The sequence below is a fragment of the Strongylocentrotus purpuratus genome, unplaced genomic scaffold, assembly GCF_000002235.5.
Source record: "Strongylocentrotus purpuratus isolate Spur 01 unplaced genomic scaffold, Spur_5.0 spur5_scaffold_9, whole genome shotgun sequence".
Lineage (NCBI taxonomy): Eukaryota > Metazoa > Echinodermata > Echinoidea > Camarodonta > Strongylocentrotidae > Strongylocentrotus > Strongylocentrotus purpuratus.
In genome coordinates, this window is record NW_022145615.1 from 23,023,253 (window position 1) to 23,048,520 (window position 25,268).

General features: G+C 36.0%; 3 protein-coding genes across 6 annotated transcripts in view; 1 reads left to right on the forward strand and 2 right to left on the reverse strand.

Moving 5' to 3' along the window:
* Window positions 1-3,681, forward strand: part of LOC755937 (threonine--tRNA ligase, cytoplasmic) — a 33,493-nt gene extending 29,812 nt beyond the window's left edge. The window contains exons 18-19 of one of the 2 annotated variants that reach the window (XM_030976301.1): window positions 554-741; window positions 1,668-1,816. In XM_030976301.1, the coding sequence (XP_030832161.1) occupies window positions 554-741; window positions 1,668-1,816 (337 nt within the window). Of the gene's footprint in view, window positions 1-553; window positions 742-1,667 lie in introns of both variants that reach the window. The other variant, XM_030976300.1, reaches the window with a different exon arrangement.
* Window positions 3,682-4,243: 562 nt separating this feature from the next.
* On the reverse strand, window positions 4,244-9,887 carry LOC575030 (COMM domain-containing protein 10). The gene is made up of 7 exons (XM_775450.4): window positions 9,756-9,887; window positions 9,093-9,183; window positions 8,479-8,589; window positions 7,954-8,025; window positions 7,199-7,282; window positions 6,142-6,309; window positions 4,244-5,604 (listed from the first exon to the last, which is right to left on the reverse strand). The coding sequence occupies exons 1-7, from the start codon at window positions 9,782-9,784 to the stop codon at window positions 5,566-5,568; spliced, it is 594 nt and encodes a 197-aa protein (XP_780543.1). The 5' UTR covers window positions 9,785-9,887; the 3' UTR covers window positions 4,244-5,565.
* Window positions 9,888-16,774: 6,887 nt separating this feature from the next.
* LOC100888955 (BDNF/NT-3 growth factors receptor) overlaps window positions 16,775-25,268 on the reverse strand; it is a 42,984-nt gene continuing 34,490 nt past the window's right edge. For 2 of the 3 annotated variants that reach the window (XM_030976929.1, XM_030976928.1), the window contains exons 9-13: window positions 21,587-21,824; window positions 20,801-21,110; window positions 20,175-20,409; window positions 19,330-19,488; window positions 16,775-17,685 (exon numbers count right to left, since the gene is read on the reverse strand). In XM_030976929.1, coding sequence (XP_030832789.1) covers window positions 17,485-17,685; window positions 19,330-19,488; window positions 20,175-20,409; window positions 20,801-21,110; window positions 21,587-21,824 — 1,143 coding nt within the window. In that variant the 3' untranslated portion in view covers window positions 16,775-17,484. The remainder of the gene's footprint in view (window positions 17,686-19,329; window positions 19,489-20,174; window positions 20,410-20,800; window positions 21,111-21,586; window positions 21,825-25,268) is intronic. The other variant, XM_030976930.1, reaches the window with a different exon arrangement.

The window sequence follows — 25,268 nt, forward strand, 5'->3', positions numbered from 1 at the left end:
TTGCTTACTTACAAGCATCTTCATACTTTCTTAGCAGTCGGGTAGAACAATCATCATCGAATACTTTTTCAAATTGTTAATGAGCTTTGGTTTTTCTTGTTGTATGTATTAAACTCATGTAAATATGGATAGCAAGCAGATTGCCTCTGCATCCAGAAGATAAGCATGATCTGGGCAGTATGTCCTTATTATTCTAGTTTTCTGTTACAAATAGGGCTTTTAAAGGGATTGGGTATCTTTGTCTCAGATTCTAAACAAAATCCTGGATTGAGCCCGTCTGATTATCAAGATATTTAAGATTGGAATTCAAAATTTCAAAAACGCACTACGGTCTATGGGTGGAAATTAACATCATAAAACCGGTCACTCAATTTTTAAAAACTTTTTTGAGGTGCTTTGTAATCATTTTGAAGCGTAATTTTTGTTAGGGCTTCAATATTACACCATATCACAGATGCTGATAACACGTAGGGCCATGCATCTCAGATTTTGCATTATTAAACAATGCTTTTAAGTTAAAGTTACTTATCTTTTTTTTCTGACCCTCTTTCAGGCCGTTCTGGCTGTCCCCTCGTCAGTGTATCGTGATCCCCATCGGTCCAGCCTTCAATGACTACGCCATCACGGTCAAGGACAAACTCCACAATGCAGGATTCTCCTGCGAGGCGGACACCGATGCAGGAGACACCATGAACAAGAAGATCCGCAACGGTCAACTGGCTCAGTTCAACTTCATCCTGGGTGAGTAGGACTCAAGTTGTTAAAGTGGCTCGGTAACATTACCTCAGATTCTGAAACAAAATCCTGGATGTAGCTCATACTTCAACGATAAATATAAACCTTTAGGTCAGTCAGGAACCCAATGCCCTTTACAAGCCGATTGTCTGTCTGATTATCAAGATATTTATGATTGGAAATCAAAACCGAATTTTGTGTTTTCCTAAGGGTTTTCAGAACACTACAGTCTATTGGGGAAAACGAGTATGGTAAAACTGGTCACTCAAAGATTTTTACTTTCTTGAGGCACTTCTTGATCATTTTAAAGTGCAATTTTTTTAGGGCTTCAATAGTACACCATATCACAGACACCGATAACAGGTAGGGCCGGGCATCTAAGATTTAACATTGTTAAACGATGCCTTTAATAGAAATAGGCAAATGAGAGAAACGAGTTTAGTGTTAGTTTAAGCAAAATGCGATGAAGAATAAAAAAGTTATGAATTTTTTAAGTTGTCATATGTGAAACACAATTTGGCATCACTGACGTATCTTGCGAGCTCGACTCCAATTTGCTCTGTACAGAACATTTTTTACACTTTCATTTCCTCAGTCATTGATAATGGAATAGATTCTTTCTTATACATGGATTGTAAAAAAACATATTTTCATCAATTATATTTAGGGTGAATGTATGATTAAAAATTTACATAAGGGAAACTATAACACTTTTACATTTTTGAAATTTTTTAGTAAAGGGCAAATGGGAGGCTGTGGGGAACTTGCAAGATACGTCACAGAGTTGATAATTTGTGTCTGATTGATTGCACCTTCAAAAATTCATAACTTCGATATTTTTGTCATCGGTTGTGCCTTGGATTTATGGTTTTCATAATGTTATATTCTCTTATATCAACATCTTTGTCATTTTGTTCGTCTTTTGTTACCAGTTGTTGGTGAGAAGGAGAAGACGAATGGAACAGCCAATGTGCGTACCAGGGACAACCAGGTCCACGGTGAGAAGTCCATCGATGAGATCATCACCCGATTCAGTGCCCTCAAGGATTCCAAGAGTAATACCAGTGAAGAACCTTTCTAAAGACTTTCATTCTAAAGACCTCCATTCTAAAGGCATCCATTCTGAAGGCATCCTTTCTGAACAACCTCACAAAAACTTGCTGGAAATCATCTTCAATGAGAAACACAACTTTCATTTGCTCTCATAGTGACCTGTGTTAAGTAAGCACATGGTGTCGGGCCTACTTATTTTGTATTATTACCAGAACTCAAGCTTATCTTTAAGGGATATGATTCTAATGAGTAGTTATACAAGGCTAATAGTTTATCACGCTCTCTGATTCCTATGAATCTTTCTTACGCATACGACTCAAGCATTGAAGCCTTCGATTTTGAGATAACGAAAATGTGATTTTAGTTAGTCGGTTGGATATATGTGAAGATGCCTTGTTCATTTTTTCCCACTAATTTTATTTTATTTTCAAGAGAACTAGAAATTATTTATGATTATGTACATAGTTTTTAGTGAATTAGTGTATACCAGGCATTAACAATGTGACCACTGAAAATGTGAGGCATATTAAAAATTTGTGGGTGTATTTTGTAAACATCTATTATAGTACACTGTTAAGCCAATTTATTCTAAAACACTGCATATGTTCAGTGTTTTTCAAGGATTTTTGATTCTGAAGTGTGTGAAACAAAGCATTTTTTTCCACTGTACCACTCGAGGCTCATGTATGTGTAACTTGTGAGTAACTATAAAGAAGGAACAGTATGTATTTTCAATGAAAGAACCACCATTCATTTATGGAAAAAAAGTTATCAGTCTCTACTGATGTAAAATATGACAGCTATAAACTGTTAGCACTACAACTTTAAAGTAATATGATTCCTTCTATCCATTACAAGAGGGAAGCGAGCAACAGGTTGAAAAACAACTGATATGTACTTGAAGTGTAATATGTAATGATGGTAACCTCTGACACATTTGACATTCATTCATGGTTTCATGACTGGATTTGAGAGATTTAATGGAAGGAATAATTTTGCATCATTATGCTATATAGATCATGAACTTGACTGCATCGTATGTTCCAATATAATTCATCATTGTTCCGGGTCCAAAGGCTCTCCAGCCACAAGTGTGCAATGTAACTCTGTGAGCAACCTTAGGCAAATGTACTTTGTATCCTTCAATTTAATTTGGCCTTGTGATAACAATGGGTTCAAATTCTTCTTGGTAATTACAAATATTCCATTTTGTATTTTTTTTAGAACTCCTCTTCAAATATGTCTTAGTCAAGGTTGTAGAAATAGAAAACATTTTTTTCAAATATCTGGTAACTTTTCATTTCATACACAGTTTACACACTTTATACACACTTGGGAATGACTAATTTAACATGTCACGTAATGATACATGCATTTAGTATCAAGTAAAAGTCTGTTTGTTTCATGTTGACTGTGCCTTTTGATATTAGTCAAGCATACTGCAGATTCTTTATGGTCTTCAGTAAGACATATCCATAGACAAGGACTGTATACACAGAATTGAAACTGTTGTGAAGCATTGCTAAAGTAATATCTACTCTTTCTCATGAAACGATCTACTTAATACAAGGAATAATTTAAATACAATTTTCTTTTGCAAAACCAATGCCAATTCCAAAAGTGTATTACACTCAAACTTGTACGACTTGAAAAGATTCCTAAATACGATGTGAAAACCTTCTGTTACGTCATTAATTTTTAAACAAGTTATTGGTGTTGGGGGTAGCATATCATGTATAGTTCTTCATTTTTAGTTTTGTTTGAATTTAATTCAAGAGAATTATGTTTTTTAATTGCAATATTGTATTCCTTATATGGATGTTACATGGTTAGGTCGGCTAGTCCAGTGAAGGATAAATTATGTATTAAATGTACATGAAAAGACAAAGTAAATTGCATGGAAATGTCATTATTGCTTGCTGAAATACGGAACTGGGACAAAAAGGGAGGAGAACAGAAAGTGCCAGAGAATTAGAGAGGTCAAGAAGAGATGATGAAAGAGAGGGAAGAACTATGGAGAAATGGAAATGCAATGAGGGGAGAAAAAAAGATAGACAAAGATGTAGAGAGAGGGGAAGCAAGAGAAGACTACAGAGAAATGGAGAGATCAAGAGGAATTAAGAAGAAAACAAAACTTGAGGGAAAGAAATTTGAGAAAAGAGAGAAGCGCATTAAGAGATAGAAGAGATGACAATTTTCATGAGAAAGAAGACTACCAGAGAAATGTTATGATTGAGGGAAGGAAAGACAAGAGAGAAAAGGAAGAAGACCAAGGGATGGAAAGAAAAGAAAAGCAAATAAACGTTACGAGATTGGAAAGTGAGAGCAGGAAAGAAAGACAAGAAGAACATTTTGACTTTTGCACCTGTATGTGTCCCACAAGAAAGAAGCATTGCATATTTATGTTTCAATTATTCAATATCAAACAGAAATAATATACAAGAATGAAGCAGAGTTATATTTCAATGTGTTTTATTTTCTACATCTTGACCTTCATTCACTATAAGGTACAGGCAAATATGCCTCGATATAATATACATATAAATATACAAAATGAGTGCCACAAAATATATAAGTGTGGCAAGCTGTTTATAAAAATTATAATACTATGATATGATAAGTAGAGTATTTTAAATTAAGAAACTTGTGATTTTTTATGATAAATCTTTACGAGAGAAGCCAAGAACAAAAATACAGAATGATCAATTGGTAATTAAATGACAATTAGTTCCAAGTTTGGATTTTTTTTTTCCAACCTAAAATGATGCGCTGGAATGCATAAGAAATACGGTTTTACATATTGTATCAGAGCAATGCGAGCGTAACATTCAATAAACAGTATTACAGAATCGTCACTCGCATATTTACTGGTACTTGGCTATCAAGTTTACAATGCAACATTCACAGTTTGACAAGTATTATCTTGGACTGATGGCTTGTACTGAAATTGAAGTGCACCTTTTAATTGATGGAAACTGTGCATAGAAAGTTATTTCTAGGGTCTGTTCTGGAAGAACAAACTACAAACTTGAAAGGCATCAGTTATATCAGTTCTAGATATCGAATCCCCTGTTTCCCCCAAGCAGGCTTGCTTCAAATCCTTTCAATCCATTGAAAACATACCTACCCCAACACCTTCTTAGTTTGTTCACAGACCAAGGGCCAGCACCTTGTACCATTTAGAAAAGGGGCTACCATTTATATAAAATATAAATATAATAATTATCATTACTATTCTATTTTACTTCTAAAACCAACATAGTCTTGAGTCATTTCTTCTTTAAATTTCCTCTATATCTCCTTTAGACTTGTACTCCCCAGCAAGTTCATATGACAAAAATATATATCGACATGCGACAGCCATTTCTGCAAAGGCTTCCGAATGATGTCCCCAAAAGATTGCAATTGGAAACAATGTTCAGTTTGTGTCAATTTGGTGTCCATATCACAGGTACTAACAATATAAAAAGAGCCTCCTGATTGACATAAATTGAACATGCGAGAAATAAGAATTGCTTTCATGATTCAATAGTTATTCAGAAAACTTTTCATCCTTTAGGGGTAATCATAAGGTAGGTTCAAGCTTCTACCGATCTTCAAATTTACTAGGCACGCTTCAATACTACCCACGTTCTCCAGCAAGAGTTAGTAATCTGGTAAATATTTTACAAATGTTTGCATGGAGTTGTGTCTCTTCCAGTGAGTAATTAAAGTTCAATAATTGACCTGGAACAGGAGGATTGTGTGTTCTCTTTGCAGAATATTTACATCTTATTATCAGCTCAGAGAATCTAATTGTCCTTGTACAGTTTCCAACTGAAAGAAAGAAATATGAAGAAGAAAACAGAAAAAAACATATTAACCGTGATGGGAAGTGACAATTAATGTAGGCTCAAACTAGGCAATGCACAGAAAGTTAATATCAAAATTAAGAAATGCACTGTAAGTGCTACACATTAAGAAAATAAGCAATAAAAGCAATGGAAAAAACATAATAACTCAAAATATTACATGGTCATAGTCCTATTCAAGCCCAGGATTTTCAAAGGCCAAATTGTAATGAGTTCCTTTGAAAGTATATCTTATGTTTTTTACAAATATATCATAGATTTAGGTCACTTTGAAAAAAAACTAATCACATTTGTACTGTACTCCATTCATATGATATGCTTTTCTTATATACAACTGAAAAAGAGTGTTATTTAATTCATGAAATTCATGCATAATGGATGGTTATTACAAATAACGATGTGAAGGGCTAAAAATATGGATAAAACTGTGACTCAGTTATGCAGTACACACAAAACATTAAAAAACAGCATTCGTGAAACAAAACATGTTTAAGGATGGTACCTGATTATAGAACGCAAAGAGTTCTTCATGAGTAAACTCCATTCGTATCCTATCTTTGTCTCCATGGTCGGTAGTAATTCCCAGCTCTAACATGGCATTGGGCATCTTGAGCTTGGTTTGGTTCTGCTGTGACATCTGAAGGTTCAGTCTCCAATTCACGTCCGTCAGCTGAAGAGTTGCAAAGGATACAAAACATTTTTTCTTCTTTTTAACCACTTCAGAGAACTATAATTCACATTTCGACAATATTCAAAATAACATATATACATATGAGACTAAAACATCATTTTAGCATCTCAGTCAAAGCATTTGCCTGTTTTTCACTAACCTTTGCTTTTGTTTTAGAATTTAAATTTGACATCAATTCATTATACTTCAAATCAGTTAAAAGAGTCTACTGTTCATTTTGCTTTGTTTTCAAAAGATTAACGTAGTTCTTATAAATAACATATTCAGCAAAATTAAACAAAATGTTTACCAAGTAATTATGTAAACTTGCCTGTATCAAAGGATACAAACAGAATTGACATATCTACCAGTTAAATTTAACAGACACCCGAATATGTCCTTGACCTATGCAAGATGAACTTTGACGTCTTATTCAGAGTTTAATGTGGTATCATCCAGGACCACTTGCAATATGTTGAGTACATGGCCTTTTCTTCGCTCCAACAACAACACTATCTTTTGTTCTTTGTTAGTTATCTTACGTAACCCATTTCATTCATAGCGATAATATTTCCTGGCTGTGTAAAGTCCCAGCACAAGATTCTGATTTCATGTACTGTATGTTTGGGACAACAACAACTTCTTTTTTCTCTTAATATAAAAATTTGTAGCAAACATAGTGAGGTCGAAACCTGAAATGCAACATTAAAATATCACTATCAAACAAACGAGAAAAAAAAGAACTTGTATTGTAAAGGTAGGATTATCAAGTTTTATATATTTTTAACAACAATCTTTTTCTTCGCCTCCACTGCTTTTGTGAATATCCTGACAAGAAAGACAAAACAAATTTATCCAAAAACAAAACTGATTTTAAAATCTGACTTACCTGATTTGGAGAAAGTGTTCTTTTTCTGAGTTTCTCAACAACATCTTTACCCAGTGATGTCCAAGCTTTGGTAAACAGAGATACCTGTAGAAAACCAGAGAGAGAGAGAGAGAGAGAGAGAGAGAGAGGGGGAGGGAGAGAGAGAGAAAGAGAAAGAGAAAGAAAGAGAAAGGGAGAGAGAGAGAGAGAGAGAGAGAGGGAAAAAAGAAAAGAAAGATGCTTTAATTAATCAAATAAATAACATACGGTACACTGAGATAATAATAATAATAATAGCTCACATTTATGATGCGCCTAATACTTTGTTTCTAGGCGCGGAACATATTATAATGATGATAATAATTATGAATGTATTACACAGCCTTATCTTCTCAATCTACAAAAACGCCAAGGAATTGGCATGCTCAAAATCATCCAACAACCCATAGAGGGTACAATGTTAATATAATAATTCCATGTACATGTATAGCACAATACATGATGCACAATAAGCACTACATGTACTTTAAACAAAATGCCCATTGAGGGAAGAAGAGCGATCTTCCTGTATAGATTATCATCACTTCATTAAAGCAGGTTAGATTGAAAAAAAATTGCACAAGCATAACTTCATCTAAATAGGTACATGTACTAGGTAATCACTAATAAGAGTGTAACTGAACAGGAAAAGAGGGAAATTGTCTTCACTTCACAGACAGGGATCACTATAAACAAAATGGCAATTTTACTATGGCAAGATTGAGCGTAAGACTCACCTTTTCTTCAGCGAGATGTATGCTTTGAAGCTGCTGAGAAAGGTTGGCTGGTTTGGTCAGATGATATGCTGCCTGGAAGAGAAAAAAATAACGCACTTAAGATTTAATCCTCGTATTTACATGCTACAGCTGCATATACAAGTTACAAGAAAATTGGATTCATCTGTGTTTGCATCTAAGAGCTTCTCTATCCGAAGTATCTTTTCACTTTTCATATCATGTATCAAGCTTATTTCTCTACAGGTCTTATAATTTTCAAACTATTATGATGGAAATTTCATTAAAACTCTTTTAAACAATTCAAAGAAAATCTTGTATAATTACTAGTAAACTAGGACCTTCTCAAAGGCAAACATACATGGTACCTATACAACTTGCAAGACTTTTCATGTGAAAAATAATCACTGAGAAAACAATACAAAGTCAAGTAAACAATTTTAAGCTATTTTCTAGAGTTGAGGAACTATTGATATTTAAGCTGGGATATCTTTACAATAAAATGCAATGTAACTCGACGGAACTGACCTGTTCAAGGATGAAAGCTGTTGTCTCTAAGACAAGTTCTAAGTCATTCCTTTGCATTCCGAGAGCATCCTCTAATTTCTCTTCCTCATCTTCTGTGAAGGAAAGTTCATCCTAAAAAAAAAAATTTATCACCAACTACATATCAATTCTTGTTATCATCAATCAATATTATTATTATTATGCACTTTAATAGAACATTCATTGATAGTAGTGAAAGGGAAATCGGAATGGAAACATGTTGAATGGTCTCATAATTATTCTTTTGTGGAAGAATATTCTTCATATGACAAAAAGAGCAACAAGAATTAATTACATTTTGACTAATCATTATCATTATCGATCTAACAAAAACATTTATTAATGGTGGTGAAAAGGAGACAGATAAGTCAAATTAAAAATATTCCAGAATATGAAATGTGTAAATCTCTGCATATGGACCCTTACTATGTACAGACTACAGAGGTTTTCACAGTATTGATGAGTGGAAGGGGTTATTTTATAAACCAATTTTAAATACTTTAACTCTTCTGCATTTTTGAAAGATAAGCACCATTAAAACTAACGCAACAACAACATGGAACAAGCTGTCATGCATGTTGATATAAACCACTCACCCGAAGATGCAGTTTCTGAATAATCCGTTGTAAAAGTCGAGGGAACTTTGAAGAGTCAATCTCATTTATAAGACCGACAGCCTTCTTGATGCTGTAAAAGAGAAATACAAAACGGAAGATAAATCTAACTAAAATCTTACATAATATTGTTAACATAAGAAACCACAAGCATTCTGTTGCAAGGGTGCCATTAACATTAAGATCTACCTTCTATCCTATCTCGTCTTTAGTTTAACTGTTAGTCTTACCATGGACCGTATAGGTCTAGATCTAGGCCTAAATCTACAAACTTACGCTGGATTTGTGCCTTTGCTTTGTGGTTGTGTAGTTAAAATTCAGTGGCAAATCTTATAAAGATCTACCATCAAATCTGTAACAAGCATTTCAAAGAAAAGAAATCAAGAAGAAAACAAGACAGGTATCATGTTACTAAAACAAAATAGCAATTTAAATGGAAGGGGGGGGGGGGGGAAGAAGCTTTAAAAACCAGTCAAGTCAACACAGAATGAAACAACGCGACCTGGCGGGGCGGAGCGGCTAGCGACCGCACTAGCCCCGGCTGGTTTAACGGTGACTGGAGGTATCCACCCACAGATCCAAGTAGGATTGTTTACTAGGATTTATACCCGGATTTAGCTTTTAACTTGATCTAGATTAACATACCTAGCGGTTTCCGTGAGAATCAAAGCCATGTCCACGTTATTCTTTCAATTACTTTCTCAAAGGCATCAGAAAATAGAGATTTTCGGCTCACTTCAATTTACCACTTGCGGGTTTTATTCCATCCTGAATCTCCAGCTGTAAAACAAACACCATACGATGGCGCTCTTCAAAATTATCGACTCGTGACTGTGTCCCTGACATCTATATACCCCCCCCCCCCCTTTCGCATTTTTTTTCAATTCTTATTATTTTTGTAACATCACCTCTTATCATAAGCTGTTAACTCAATTTTAATCATTCACAAAAGAAAGAAAGGGGTATGGAGGGAAAGGGGAAAAGAGAGAAAAGACAGGAAGGAGAACAAATTAATAACAAGATTGTTTCCCTCAATTCAATAACCATGTTTCTCTTAAAATCTAAATGAACATTTCCCTAAAGTAGATATTCACCAAGTAGGAGAGAAGAAAATTACCTATAAACATGACATTTTGAGGCGATGTGGGTAGCCATAACAAAATAAACATGCATAAAACTTACATTATGAATTATAATTTACGTAAATACCAATAAATGATAGAAAAGGGAGAAGGGGAAAAATAGAAAAAGATATCAACAAACACCACTGAAAAAGGGTAATACATTTATGTTCTACCAATTATTTTTTAAATAAACAGGGCCTATTTTTTTTGTATAGCACTTATAAATGTAACAAGTGAAGAACACGTTTTAACCATGGAGATATATCTCCATGTTTTAACAGAATCATCTAAATTATTCTACAGTTTGGGACCAGTAAGTCGAATATTGCTTGATTATGATAAAACTATATAAGTCCTTGGATGAAACATCATTAGTGGCTGTCCAGTGAGCATAACAAATGGCTGCATATTTTTAGTATCCCCCAAGTTAATACCGTGATAATTAATTTTGTGGAAGAGACAACAACCACCTGACAAAATAATGCACATTCACCCACACTAGGCTTAAGGGGCGGCGGGGTGACTTTCAAAGTAGAGGGTGGGGTGAGGGCACCAACAAAAAAGGACACTTTCTGAAAAAAGGGCACATACAAAGAGAATTCTCGAAGCGAAAATAAACAATTTTCTCGAAATTGGTATATAGGCCTACCCGTACATTGTAATTACATTCTCAGGAATGATTTCAATATTAATTTTGTTTCTGTTTTCCATCATACAAGACACGGCCGGTTGTAGCAACTGCTCCGAAGATCAAGATACATTAATTTTGATCTAAGGAGACACGAACGAACGATTATACAAGATAAGCATCCGTACTTAACTGTTTGTTGTGATGGTCTGGAAAATCATTTGCGGGCGAGCGAAGCGACTGAGGAAAAAGAACAAAGATATGTGAGGTCGCAGTGCGAAAAATCACATCTTATAAAAAAAAAGGAAAAACCCAATTCTGATGGGGTTATAAGCACATTCTTATATCTGAAGACTGAAAAGACCTTTGATAAGTAACATAATTATATCATCTATAGATGCAAGCGAGCGAGCTTTGGGGAAAATGCTCTTAGTCGCTCGAAATTAGGGGCGCCTTTAATGATGAGGGGAAAAGGGGAAACTTGTCGAAAGGGATATAAGACACTTATAAGAAAAGAAAAGGAGCACGTGTCAAAGTAAAGAGGGTAACTATCAGAGTATAAAAGGGGGCACTTCTTACACCTACCCAAAAGGCACTCACCAGGGATGAACAGGGCACTTATGAGAATTGGAAATGGGCATTTGTCGATGGAAAAGGGGCACCCATCATATTTTGATAGGGGTATTCATAAGAGGCGAATGGGGGATAGGTCCCTTATTAGAAAGAATAAAAAAGGAAAGGAGGCACGTATCATTGTGAGAAGGGAAATTATCAGGGGAGAAAAGGGGCACTAACCAGATACACTTATGAGAATGAACAAGAACCCCCTCCCAAACCTCAGTAATTGATGACCTTCAATTTTCATTTTATCAATGTAACACTTCCAGTGCCTCCCCCTCCCCCCACCCCTCCTCCTCCCCAACCCAATGGTGTTCCAGAACCCTCTCAATGTATGGACCAACACTTCTCCGCCGATTCTTATTGATGTATTTTTTAGTATATTTCTGTCAGATTTCAAACAAAATATCCTTTATGCCATTTTGTATGGGACTATAGCCAGAATTAGTTCGTATTACGTGTACTTTTTTAGAGGTGTTTGGGCCTAACATATATATACCGTTTTCAAAATATTGATTATCCAAAGTGCTCAGAATATAACTGAACTCCAAGAGAAGGGTAACTCATGATTAAAGCCACGCTTGGTATAGGACTTTGAGTACAAAATAACAGCAGTATTGTGTCAATATAAATGAATTTGTGAGAATGTTCTTTTCCTGGAGCAGTTTAGATCCGTAATACAGATAAACTGGCAATATATAGGCCAATGATGGGGTTGGTTGTCCAATCGGGCAATGCCCCTTAATTAGACTATTCTAGCTGCTTTTAGAATTCTTATCCTCCCCCTAATTTTGGGGGAATTTGATATTATAATTCTTAATCTTCATATAAATCAAGATCAGCGATTCAACCGTTACACAAGATATTTATCTGTAACAGAAAAATCACTGGGCACCGTTTCATCAAACCGTCATAAGTACAAGTTCACCGACATCCCATTGAAACGCATGTTGATATTAATACACGCATTTCAAGGGGATGTCGACGAACTTGGACTTATGGCGGTTTGATAAAACGATGCCCAGATAATCATGATATTAATCAGCAATATATGCTTATTGCTAGAAAATGCAGATGTCTTAAAGCAAAATGTTAGAACGAAGCCATCGGAGGCCTTGAGCTTTGAGTAAATACTTGGGGAAGGCAATTAGGAGTACGCTGTTTCTTTCTTCTGAAAATTTCTTCCCTGGGAGATGGTAATTCCCTTTCCATCCGAAACCCCACTATAAATGAATGAAGCCATAAAATGTCACACGATATGTGCTGGGTGACGGTGAGCGCATTTAAGGAAGGAGTTATATATTATATTCTTAAGTAGCACACGGAATGGCAGGGCTCGGGGGACTCGACCCCCCCCCCCCCCCCCCACTGTTTTGAAAGGATATGTTAAATAGAAAGAAAGAAAGACGCTTTTATCTTAACTGGTTTTATTGTGATCTTGAAAGCAGAAAACTTACATTGGAACGCATATCAAAGGAATGGTAGGTACAGGCATAGACGTATTACGTCTATGGTACAGGCCATACAGTGGCGTACAGGGGGGGGGGGGGGGGGGGAGAGGGGGGGGGGGGGGGGGGGGGGTGGTAGTAAGAGAACTATTTTTTCCCCGCAAATGAGAAACTCGCGCCGACCGATATTTCGCTCATCGGGGGGAGGGAGCGGGGGGCGGTAAGGAATATTTTTTAACCAACCCCCCCCCCCCCCCTAGCGTAAGCGCCTGAGGCCATATGCATAGCAAATCATAGACATGTTAATTAAATGTCCATAAAAGTGGTCTGGGTGGAGGCCGATATGCTTTAGTGAACTGACTTGATGTACCGTATAGATTATAAATTAAAAAATTAAATCTCTCAGTGTTAAGAAGGCTTTAGGCGTAAAGGGATTTACTGCAAGGACGAAATGTGAAAAATTCAGAAATGATTGGTATTAACTTATATGTGTTTGTTGGTTATACATTAAGACAATGTTTAAGGCACTAAATATGCACAGCTGACCGTAATTATATGTCTAAAAACCCTGAGCTTCCGGCTATTCCAATGTACGCTCTACATGATCGTAAATACTTTAGCTCCCCCTTCAGTTTGAAAACGTTTCGCGGGGCCTGTATATCGTGTGCTAACTTCCCTTTGTCCCAACATGTAAATGGCATAATCTAGGTTTAATCGCGTTAAAAAACATGAAACATGCATGCACACACTGTGTCTCACCGGACCCTTTTTTTTTTAGAGGGATTTACTTTCTTCGATGCAAGTATAACGAATTATAATTGGCTTTTTTTTCTATAAGATCTTGTTTTGTAGACCGACGTGATAGTCCTATTTATATTTAAATACGATTTTATCAGAAAAAAAAAGAGAGAGAAAAAAAAAACGTTAATAGCTAAACATTCTAATCTAAAAATTGTTTGTGACTTTATGATTGCAAAATGCAAAAATCAGATACCACTGTTTGAACAAGTTACGTCAGCTGTTAAAACTTATTATGATATGGAAAGATATATATAGCAAAAACATATCTTAAATAATTTTGTGAAAAAATGGTTTAATTTTACCTAATTCAGATTCAGATTCGGATTAATTTTATTAGTTAATTTGGAAATTCAGTTGTTGGCATTACATAAAGCACATGAACAATATACAACAGAAAATGATATACACAAATAGATAATACACAGTAGCAAATGTAAAATGACATATTGATATGGAAATGTAGTATGTTCAGTTTGCTTGTTTGTTTTTATGTTATAGAATTGGTGTACCCATTATATTTTGTCAGGTTTCATATTTTATATTTCGATGTGCGACCGAGGTTATTTTTTAATATTTTACTGTTTCAATGTTTATTCGACGAGTCTTATTTCGATCATTGGTGAAAATAATTATGCTGAACCCTGTGGAAGGGTAAATAGAGAGAGAGAGAGAGAAAGAAAAAAAAAATATGATGTTAAATTAACTGAGTAATTGGAAATGTTATCGGTAATTACCACAACTTGAAAAGATAAATAACAACAGAACTCGTTCATTACATGAATGTTATATTTAATATTTGATTCATATTAAAATATATATCGAACTTAAAAGAACAAAAAAGAAAATTCAGAGACGAGCACATTTGAAAACAGCAACGATTATGGCTCACATAAAACTCGGTTAAATTACACTGACCCACCGTGAGAGTGGTATATGAAATACTATGTTGAAGAGCATGACAAAATTACAAAGACGCTTTTACTTATTACATCATTTAAACTGTGTTATCCAATTAATTTTCTGAACAGCATCGAAAGGTTTTTAGATTTTAGTGGTGAAAGTTACTAAATTCTTTGGCGTTTAATTAGCAGAAATAGACTAAACAGGGGTGAATATGATTTCTTCATAGCGAGTGAACATGGCGACGGAACGTGGCGAGAGAGTAGATTTGAGCAAAGCAGTAGCATACACAATATCAAAATGCCTGCCTTTATTTCTCACATTAAAAAGTGATATCTTTAAATAGACGCTGATCATAATTCTGCACTTGTATACACAATCAAGTGGATTGCTGCGTGAAGAAAATAAATGAATACAATATACTCAGCACCGATCGATCTCCAAGGTATATATATTCATAATATTTATATATACACATATATATAATCTATAATTCATACACTACATCTTAGAAATACGTTTTCAATATTGAAAGAACTGTACAGAAAAATCAAGTTGTTTGATTCACAAAATATAAGATGCAAAATGTGTCTAAAAAACACACAATGCAAGTTTAGAGGGCTATATGCCCAGTTCAAATAGTGCGTTAAAGTGTCGACTTCTAACGCTCCTGCCTTCTACAGAATCCGATTTTGAAGCGTTCCAAATGTGAGGTATATAACGATATAGACAATTGTTAGTGTAACATTTAGAAACTACCTCTGTATCGGCGAATCCTAGTTTCCTCTACTCCCTGTATCGGCTCTAAACGGGCGATGTACAATAGGCTTTTTATTTCAATAATAGGTATTAAAATAAATCTGTCAATTTTTCAATCCATTGCAAGTTCATCCTCGTACCATGAGTCTCAAATAATCACCAAAAATTGTATATTGATACATCCAGATATATCAACATTTTAAAATCACCCTGTATCTCTTTCATCGCACTGGCCCGCATCACGAAGCTTTTCACCTAAAACTATCAAAATGACAGACAATAATCATTTTTAAAAACTACCTGACTGAGAGCTCTTATCCATCTCACAAAAGAGATCAATTACAATATATCACACGAAATAGAACCTCTTTGCAATGACAAAAACAAAACAGTAGATATTCATAAATCGCCGTTCATGGCCCCCTCAACATTTTGTCTGGCGCAGCTATTATGAGAATTTTAACGATGATAATACATTAAGAAGTTGATAAAAAATATACCATGCTTTTATTTTGAAAAATTCCTTTATCATTATCATCATTGTTGTTTTAAAATTGAAATTCCATATCAAACATGTTAAATGATGCAATTAAGCTAACGCACCCAAGGGGCAAATTCAATACCCTAATGTACTGCCTAAGTGCATATACAGAAAATAGTCAGATTAATTATTGTAACCCTTCACATTTTGAAAAGGGGATGCGCAAGGTTATTGAAATTGCCATAGCCTTCGGTTGATTTTCTGAAAATCTTTGCGCAAATGTTATGTATAAACGCCTTAAATATTAATATCCAGAAGTGATTTATATAATCGAGGGTGTTATGGTGGTTAATAAGAAATCACTCAGTACTGCAGGTTAATAAAAATTATATCACCACTAATGAGAGGGGATGTTAAGTACATGACATCTGAAAAATGGTACTTGGATGACATTTGGCATAGAAATCAACTCCAGAACTACACCAGTTCATCCATGTAAGATTAATTTTCATCCTGAAAAAAAAACCCCGAACGATCGGGAATTTCTTTACCATCGGTCCAAATGGACTGAAATATTTTTTTCTAAAGTCTTTGCTCTCGTATTGTAACAATATTTTACAACCGTTACATAATCCTAAATCGCAATTTTGCAAATTAAAAAACAAAACCTCATGGAATTGATGAGTTTACCATCTGCAAAAAATACCTGCAAATCTATCACAATCGTCAACATAAGACAACAGAAAGAACAATGCTGAATCAATAACGACAGTGATTACCACAAAACTGATGTCATAATAATAATAATAATAATAATAATATTGGGCTCTTGTATAGTGCTCATTTCTGTCCGACTTGACACTCCTGGCGCTCCCAATTTTTATATTTATTAATAACAACTGTTGATTTGTTATTAATAACAAGTTTTTTTTTATTAAACCGGGCCCTGGAACTGACAGGTATAAGTACAAGAGACATTTTAAGCATATCCGCCAATATTTAATCACACCAAGAGTTGTTTTCTATAAATATCCAAATCATTAAATATTGATAAAGTGTAAAAACATGCAACTACTTTGCATAAGTCATGAATAACTATTTAACATATTGATTTCATAATTTTGTTTATACATTATTAGGATTTTCCACTGATGAGAAAACTGAGCCCTTTATCTCCTCCCCCACTCCAAGCAAAAATAATTGGCAAAGGCATGTTCTGAAGACGTCAAAATATATATTTTTGTTTAAAGTCAAGCATTAAAGAGAGATTTGTAGGATATACATAATTTACATAAGTTCTCGGACGTATGGTAATATCTTAATTCCCTTTTCCAGGAGTGCATTATACATACCTTTTACAATCGACAAAAACAGTACTTTATTTAATATCTATACAAACATAAACTTTTTCAAAGAAGTGCGCCCGTATCATCCTTCTCCTGTGCATGGCAAGTTAGTTGATAAATACAATGGTCCACAAATCAAGCATATCAAATCCAGCTTTGAAGCGTATATTGATGCAATTTGTAGACTCGGAAACCGCTTTTTCATCATTCCTTCAAACAAGGTCCATTTCGAAACGCGGTAAAGTCCTGACTTGATAATTATAGCGTTTCTACACTAAAGTGTTCCTCCCGACAATGTCCACCATGGGAGTATTTTCGTCGGACAGCTGCGAGATTGCGTCGTGCAAGTCTTTAATGAGCATGCGCTGTGTTGGTTGCCGCTGCCAGGATCCAAGCATGATTTTGTAGACCTCCTTGGGGCAGCCTTTGGGGCAGTCCAGTAATATCCCGTTGTGGATGTACTCGATCACCTGGTGAAAGATTGATAACAATGCATTTTATAGTCCTCTTCACATCAGTAAAAAAAATATGGCAAACGCATTTCGTAGCAAGTGGCATTATCATCTGTTGTGTGTGCGCGTGTGTGAGTGTGTTTTCGTTTGTGTGTGTGGATTTCACCAACTCCCTCAATAGGAATGAATGAGGTATATGTATATCTACGTCAATATCTCTCAGATTTCATATTTTATGATGAGGAAATGAAGCTGTGGAAGTCAAACAAAATCTTTTCTGCATTGTTGAGTCTGATAAATCTTGGGGTTAATAGAAGCAACCCCTTCTGAGCCCGGATTATAAGATTATAATTATCATAAACGTTTAAAGGTAAAGACCAGTTATGGTCATGCGATTGCATTGTGAAAGAAACGTTGTGGAATCGATCAGAAAAGGTTGATCATCTAGCATCTAGCATCTGCAAGGTTCTGGAATCATCAAAATGATAAGAAATTTGGCCCATTCTTCGTAAAGTTACAAGCACTATACATTAAGATGTATATGGGACTACCCTATATCTCTCACAGACCATGAGAGAAACAAATTTACCAAATATATGAATTAGTAGGCGGTTTCCCGGCAAATTTGTTATCATCATGTATTAGTCAAAACATATTCTTTCACATGATTGGTAATGAGAGCTTCCATTTCATTTTTTGAAATTGGGGCGTTTCCAATACTGGTCTTTACCTTTAATGGGCATCAAAATGAAATGTTTGCTTTCATTTAACATGTTTTTTTTAATGAAATAATAATTGATTGACATGTCTGGGACCTCTGTGATATAAAAGAAAAAAACGGTTTCGTTTTAATCACAAGAGAGGAAATTAATCCAAATCTATTTTACATTTTACTAATTGCTCACCTAAATGTGTGTGTATGGCTCGTATAATACACACAAATTATTTTATATAAACCAATGCTTTGCACCCCTACATAGTAAATCTGATCCTCTTCCTCAGTCTGCAATATAATCTCTCATCCCGTGTCGCAATAATTTAATTTAGGTAACCCGACGTTTCCACCGTCCAGTGTCTTATTGGAATTGATTAAAGTAGTAATCCAATATATACCTGGTTACGAACATGTCAAAATGCCCTGTTATTATTAGCCTGACCGAGGACAAGTCAACAGATTAATGTTTACTCATGATTCCAGTTCTCAAACGTTACTATAATTAGCATCACAGGCCTTCCCAATCCTCAAAATTTAAAGACAGTATAATGCGATTAATTCAGGTGACCACTGGAGTAGCATATAGTGTGACCATGGAATTCCAGGGGATGTCATTTGTCTTTCTAAGTAGACATAATTCTAGGGAGTGGAGGCTCTTGTGAAACACATTTTCCCCTCTCTTTTCTTTCCCTATCTATACATTTTGTATACAAGGTGTTGTTGGAGGGGGGGGGGAGGGGGGGGGGGGTAAGTGGCGCCACATGCCCCTTTTATGGTATGTCTCGCATGGGTTAAATTCATTGTAGGCCCCTGACAATCAATACCATTTTGCATTTAGTCTAATGCACACAAAGATTGCCCACACACATCATCCGTTACCCCGCCCCCTCATTTATCAATGCCTGGATACGCCACCTTCCTATCACATTCAGTGATTGATCATTTACCTCGTGATTGGAAAGGCCAAACCAGGGCTGCTTTCCATACTCGAAAATCTCCCAAAGGACCACCCCATAGCTCCAGACATCACTTTCCACGGAGTAGGTTCTATAGATGATGCTCTCTGGAGGCATCCATCGGACGGGTAGCATCGTGTGTCCCCCAACCTATGAGCGAGAATACAGGGAAGGTAAGATCAAGACGTATTTCAATTTTTCTGATGTTTGTCATATATACATTGACCTTTTAATTAGCATCGACATCTGTTAAATATCTCAAGGTTATTCTGATTAAACAGACATTATTGTTGATACGAACGTGTAGATCTACAGTTTAGTTTATCCAAATATTCATTTATAGGAGCCATCATTGTTTATGGTGAAATATCAAACCAAACACGAAACCAAATTAATATTTAAAAAAGAAATTATTCTGCAATTAAACCATTAAAGCTTATCTGCCATAGTTTACAGGAGGGATTAGACCGCCCTGCAAGGTCACTGGACAGGTGGTTATCTCATCAACTCAGCTCTCAGTTAACATAAGAAAAAGAGGATTATGGGGGACCAATGGTCACCGATTAGGCATTGTTTGTTATATAGAGGGCGCAAGTAGCTACAAGTAGTGCAGTGGGCCTTTAAACACCAAATATTTATACACCAACACTTCCTTGGTTCGATCGTTACAGAAGCGGATTAATTGTCAATACGATATTCATTCCTACAAGACTTAATGCATCTCTTGGTTATGATATCTCCTTGAATTGAAGAAATATATAGTACGACTGGTAAAGAGAAATACACAAAATATGTTTAAAAATTTACATCAAATATAAAAAAAATGAATACAATACCCTGTAGTAATCTGTGCTATAAACATCTCTTGACATGCCAAAGTCTGCAATCTTGACGATGAGTCGATCCCCTACAAGGCAATTCCTTGTGGCCATGTCTCGATGGACGAAGTGTTGAGAAGCCATGTACACCATACCCGAAGCTATTTGTTTAGCGATGTAGAGGAGTTCTTTCACGGTCAGGGGCAGTAAGGCCTGGTTTCGGGTGAAACAATCGGCATCGGGCCCTCGCGATCTGGAGTGACAAATATGGAAAATATGAAGATAACAAAATGGTTAGTATTAGGTAATAATTTATTTGATTGCTGTATCTTGTAGAGTGGAGAAGTGTAAAAATCGCCCGAGATTTTTCAGACTTTTAATGCTTCCATTACTGGAATGGGAATCCTGGCTCTACCACAAGTCTGTTTTTCATAAGGTGCGTGAGGATTTAAGATCTACTCAAGACAACAATAAAAGATGGTTAAGAATGTAAAGTATTTTGCTAAGTAGTTTTCAAAACGGGGAGATTATGCCATTGGAAGAAAGATAATAACTTAAGGTGTTAAAATGTAATGAGGAGAGACAAAACTATACTAAAAAACAAAGTGCAACTTGAAGTAATCCATCCCTTGAAAAAGACTTACTTGAGATAGTTGTTAAGGTCTCCATTCTCCATATACTCGAAGACCATAAAGAACGGCTCGTGATCGGTACACACTCCGTAGAACGCCACAATGTTCTTATGCTGCAAGTTGGTCAGCAACTCGGCCTCTCTTTCAAAGTCGGTCCTGGCGTCGCCCACGGAGGCGTCTTTGAGGGTCTTGATCGCTACCATGGTCGGACCATCTGCGCCGGGGAGGTGCTCACACTGTCCCAGGCACACCACGCCGAACGCACCTTCCCCAAGCTCGCCGATGAACCGGATGTTTTCACGGGAAATATGATTGATGGCAGCTGTAAAAAAAGCAGACATGAAGTGAACATTCGATGAATATAATTCATTTTGTGCCCATATCCCACCGCTGCCATCAGATTACCAAACGAATTGATTAGATTCCACTCATAAGTTAATAGATAATTATTGAAGATAACTTGTGTATTTTTTGGACAACCCCCTGCCCCCATCAACCCCCGGGTCTCAGAGTCGTACTGTCCAATGAAATAACAAGCTTCTTCATGATTAAATAGATATATTTTTTTATTTGTGTATGTGGGTGCATGGACTTGTGCGTATGTGTGTTACTGTAACAGAGGAATGTGGTCTAAACAAGCATTGGAAGGTTATTTTGTTTGGGTTGTATTACCGTTTTAGGTTAGGTTTAGGGTTAAGGTTTGTTATAGGTACATCGTTTTATATCCGGGATCAAAGTTAGGAATTTGCTTATCGAGGAGCAAAATGTCACTGAAGCAAACAATCAGTATAAACTTACTGCTTCCAGATCGGCGGTCCGTTCGAGCCAGGTAGTTCGGGTTAGGGATCATGTGGACCAGGTCGACGCGGTCCTCTCCTCTCTTTGCATCCAGAACACAGGCGACTGATGTGAACGGAGTCGCACTGCCGTCTCCTAGGTTCCGGAACCTTTCGCGCTTCTTCGTGTAGTACTTTCGGCCGAATAAAACCAAGACGATGAGAAGGATTCCTGCTCCGACTGCCGCCAAGATGTATACCTGAAGAAAAAGGAAAAAATTAGACACATATAAGACGACAATCCTTGGTTCTAGTAGTATTTATTTCATGCGAGTGGAAGAGCAGTGGTCTGTAACCGAGATGTCCCAGGTTCAGGACCACGTCGATCCGCTAATGCTTTTTTGGTAAGGCATTAATCCTCATTACCAAGTCCCAAAAAGAGGACTTAAAGCCATTGGTATCTTGGCTACTTACTAGCAGGCATACACACGCATCCTTAACAGTTAGGTAAAAAAACAAATGATCAACTCATCAAACCATCAACCCCAAACTTGAGCCCGGTCTTGAATAAGTATTCCGTAAGAGTCCACTTGCCTCTAACACAATCATTCTTCATATTTTCTACTAACATTTTAATTTGTTGTTGTGGTTGTTTTCATTATGAGTGGGTTGTTGCCCGATTAATCCGCTCGGTGAAGACAAACAACATCGATTCCAAAATTAGATTTTTGATCAAATAGTTCGAGGCCATTATTCTTGGTACGCCTTTACAAACGACTAATAATTGATTCCTTCCAATCAATCAAAATAAGCTTCTATAGCCATATAATTATAATTAGCCATTTATAAAGATGGAACAACTCATCCACAATTATTCGACAACTTCAAAGTAAACTCGTTATGTGCGCCAAAAAGAGATGCGAGATTATTTTTTAGATTTTTTGTTTGTACTCGGGAACGCAAAATAACCACAGTACTACTCAATTTACTTCAATATACTCTAAAACTAAAGGCTACTGGTCAAATAACAATCAATATTATAATTCTACTCTATTTATTGTCTATTCTATGAAATGGAATATATGTGAGAAACTATCTATCACATCAAATTACGACATTGTTGAAAAGAAGGCTGTAGAAACAAAAACTTCATAATAAATAACCATAAAGTACATTATCCAATCAATACTTATTATAGAAAACAAAAACTTTACAGGAAACAAGAATTACAAAAAGGGAAAATAGGGAAATAGAATGTCATAGGAGGATCGGGTGAGAAAAGAATTTGGCAGCTTCTATGGAGAAAATGTACATAAAACGAGGGTTCTTCTGGCTTAAAAAACCTGAGAAGGGGGGAGGGTGACTATCCTATCATACCCCCTACTAAAAGACCTTAAAGGTAATACAAAGTTTTGGTATTGGGTCATGAATTTGGTTCAAATGAACATATTGAAAGCATATGTGATCATACAATATTCAGTGATCGTTTGTCGCGATTGAAATCGAGTCTAAAGTTATGAAATTGTAAATAATAAACTCTTTATGTTGTATAGCTCCCTCTCAAGGTCAAGATATTAATTAAGCTATGAAACGACGTGTCTTGACTAAAATCGACCGATTAGCTATTTCCGTTTGGAAGTTAAATATCACAACTACATATTCAGAGATTGTCATGGTCGCAGCTACCATTGTACGGCCGTAGGCGCTATTTGAAATTTATCAAAATTTACCGGGAGCACCGGTAAATTTTTATATTTAATTTTTCTCGAAAGTGTTTTAGGGGCTAAATTTTCTAGTGCTTATAATACATCCACAGGGGCATCCCCAATATATCAACATTGTAAAGAATCACTTTTCACACAGGGCCCAATTTTCAAAACTTCCCAAAACTTTATTTGTATTACAATGTACCTTTAAGTAGGACGGTCGAATTCCGAGGAAAAGAGGGGAAACATTTCCAGGTAAAACATACTTTTAGCTCCTATGCCCCCACGGGACACGGGAGAGGACTGGTGGGGTTCCCAAAATCATATTCCTAAAAAATATTAACGTTGAGGAACCCATCGCCCCTTTTCAGACAAACTTGGATCAGCCTCTGAAGGGTTTCCAGAACTGGACATAACACTTCGGTATAAGTGGTTTGTGTAGAATGTTAAAAAAGGTGATTGAACAAATTGAAAATAAAAGAATATTTAAGGAAAACACGGACTTGACAATAGGAAGTAGTCACGGGAAAAACAGTAATTGTCCCATTCTTATGGTTTTGCCATTAGCAATGTCATTAATTTCAGGGGCGGATCTAGCTTTTTGCCAAGGGGGGGGGGGGTGTTTGACCTAGTGTCGGATCCGGGATTTTCCAAAAATAGCGCCGTTTTACTGTTTTACTTTTTCTTCTTCTTTTTTTCTTCTTTTTTTCTTTTTTTTTTCTTTCTTTTTCTCCTTTCCCCCTTTTTTTTCTTCCTTTGGCCGCCCAAGGGGGTGTTTAAACCGCCGAAACCCCTAGATCCGCCCCTGAATTTACTCGCATATTTTGAGGGTTGATATTTCAGAAATCACAAGTCTTGTTCTTCCTTCTAACACGACCGCAAAGATTTTCATAAGAAATCAACCCCAGAAGTTGTTTTGGCAATAGTCTTGTGCGCCACCTTTTAAAGTGAAATATTCCATGATCAGGACATTGACATTATTATTAAAGCCCCACTGTCCTACTTGTAGCTACTTGCTCCCTCTACATAGAAAATTTCCCCAATCGGTGCCTGTTGGTCCCCCATGATCCTCTATTTCTTATGTTATTTGAGAGCTGAGTTGATGAGATAGCCACCTGTCAGTGACCTCGCTGTGTGGTCTAATCCCTCCTGGCCAAACTAGTGCAGATAAGCTTTAAGTTAACTTCTTGAAAGTCTATGCGGTCTTGTATATCTTGAATTGTTGTTATTTCAGATATTACGTCGTTATTTTTATTTTGTACATTACTATTGTTTTTCATTTTGGCAATTGTTCATTGTTGCGTCATAATCAGACAAGTGCGGGAAGAAGAGCTTTAGTACACTGTTGTCCACAAAGTTGAAAGAATTTTCTTTATCTTTATTTAACTTTACTGATAAACCTAATGAGTCATAGAGCTTGATCAACAAAGCTTTGAGAAGCTATACACTCTATCTATCAAGAATGTATCACACTGCCACAATTACGACGTGAAGAAGTAACAACAAACTACGGTCAACAGTTGATTTCGTAATCTTCATTACTTTTATAACAGAGTAACAAACAAAGAACCTATCTCTATACATTATGACTTAATCATTTCCATACACTGTTAAACTACAATAAGTATCTACGTTAGGAAATTGGCAAAAAATACAATTACCATCTTATCAGTTGAACTGTAGTCGTAATGCATTCTAATAATAACAGACTGGAAAAAAGGTCAACAGGTTCGTGAAGACTTAAAGAAATCAACTTAGCAATTTAAACCCCTATTTTATTGCATGTAGAAATCATTTTCAGTTTACGTAATATCTCATTGTCATGTTCGCCAATAGATGACACACACAAAGCTTTTAAAGGTACTATGTCCCATTTGCAGGTCAAAAAAATGAAAAAGTTAAATTCCAACTGCATTTGAAAGATAATACTAATTTAGAACTTCCCTAAAAAAGGTGGGGCTTGAAAATGTCTTCAAGTGGGAAAATAACGACTATTAG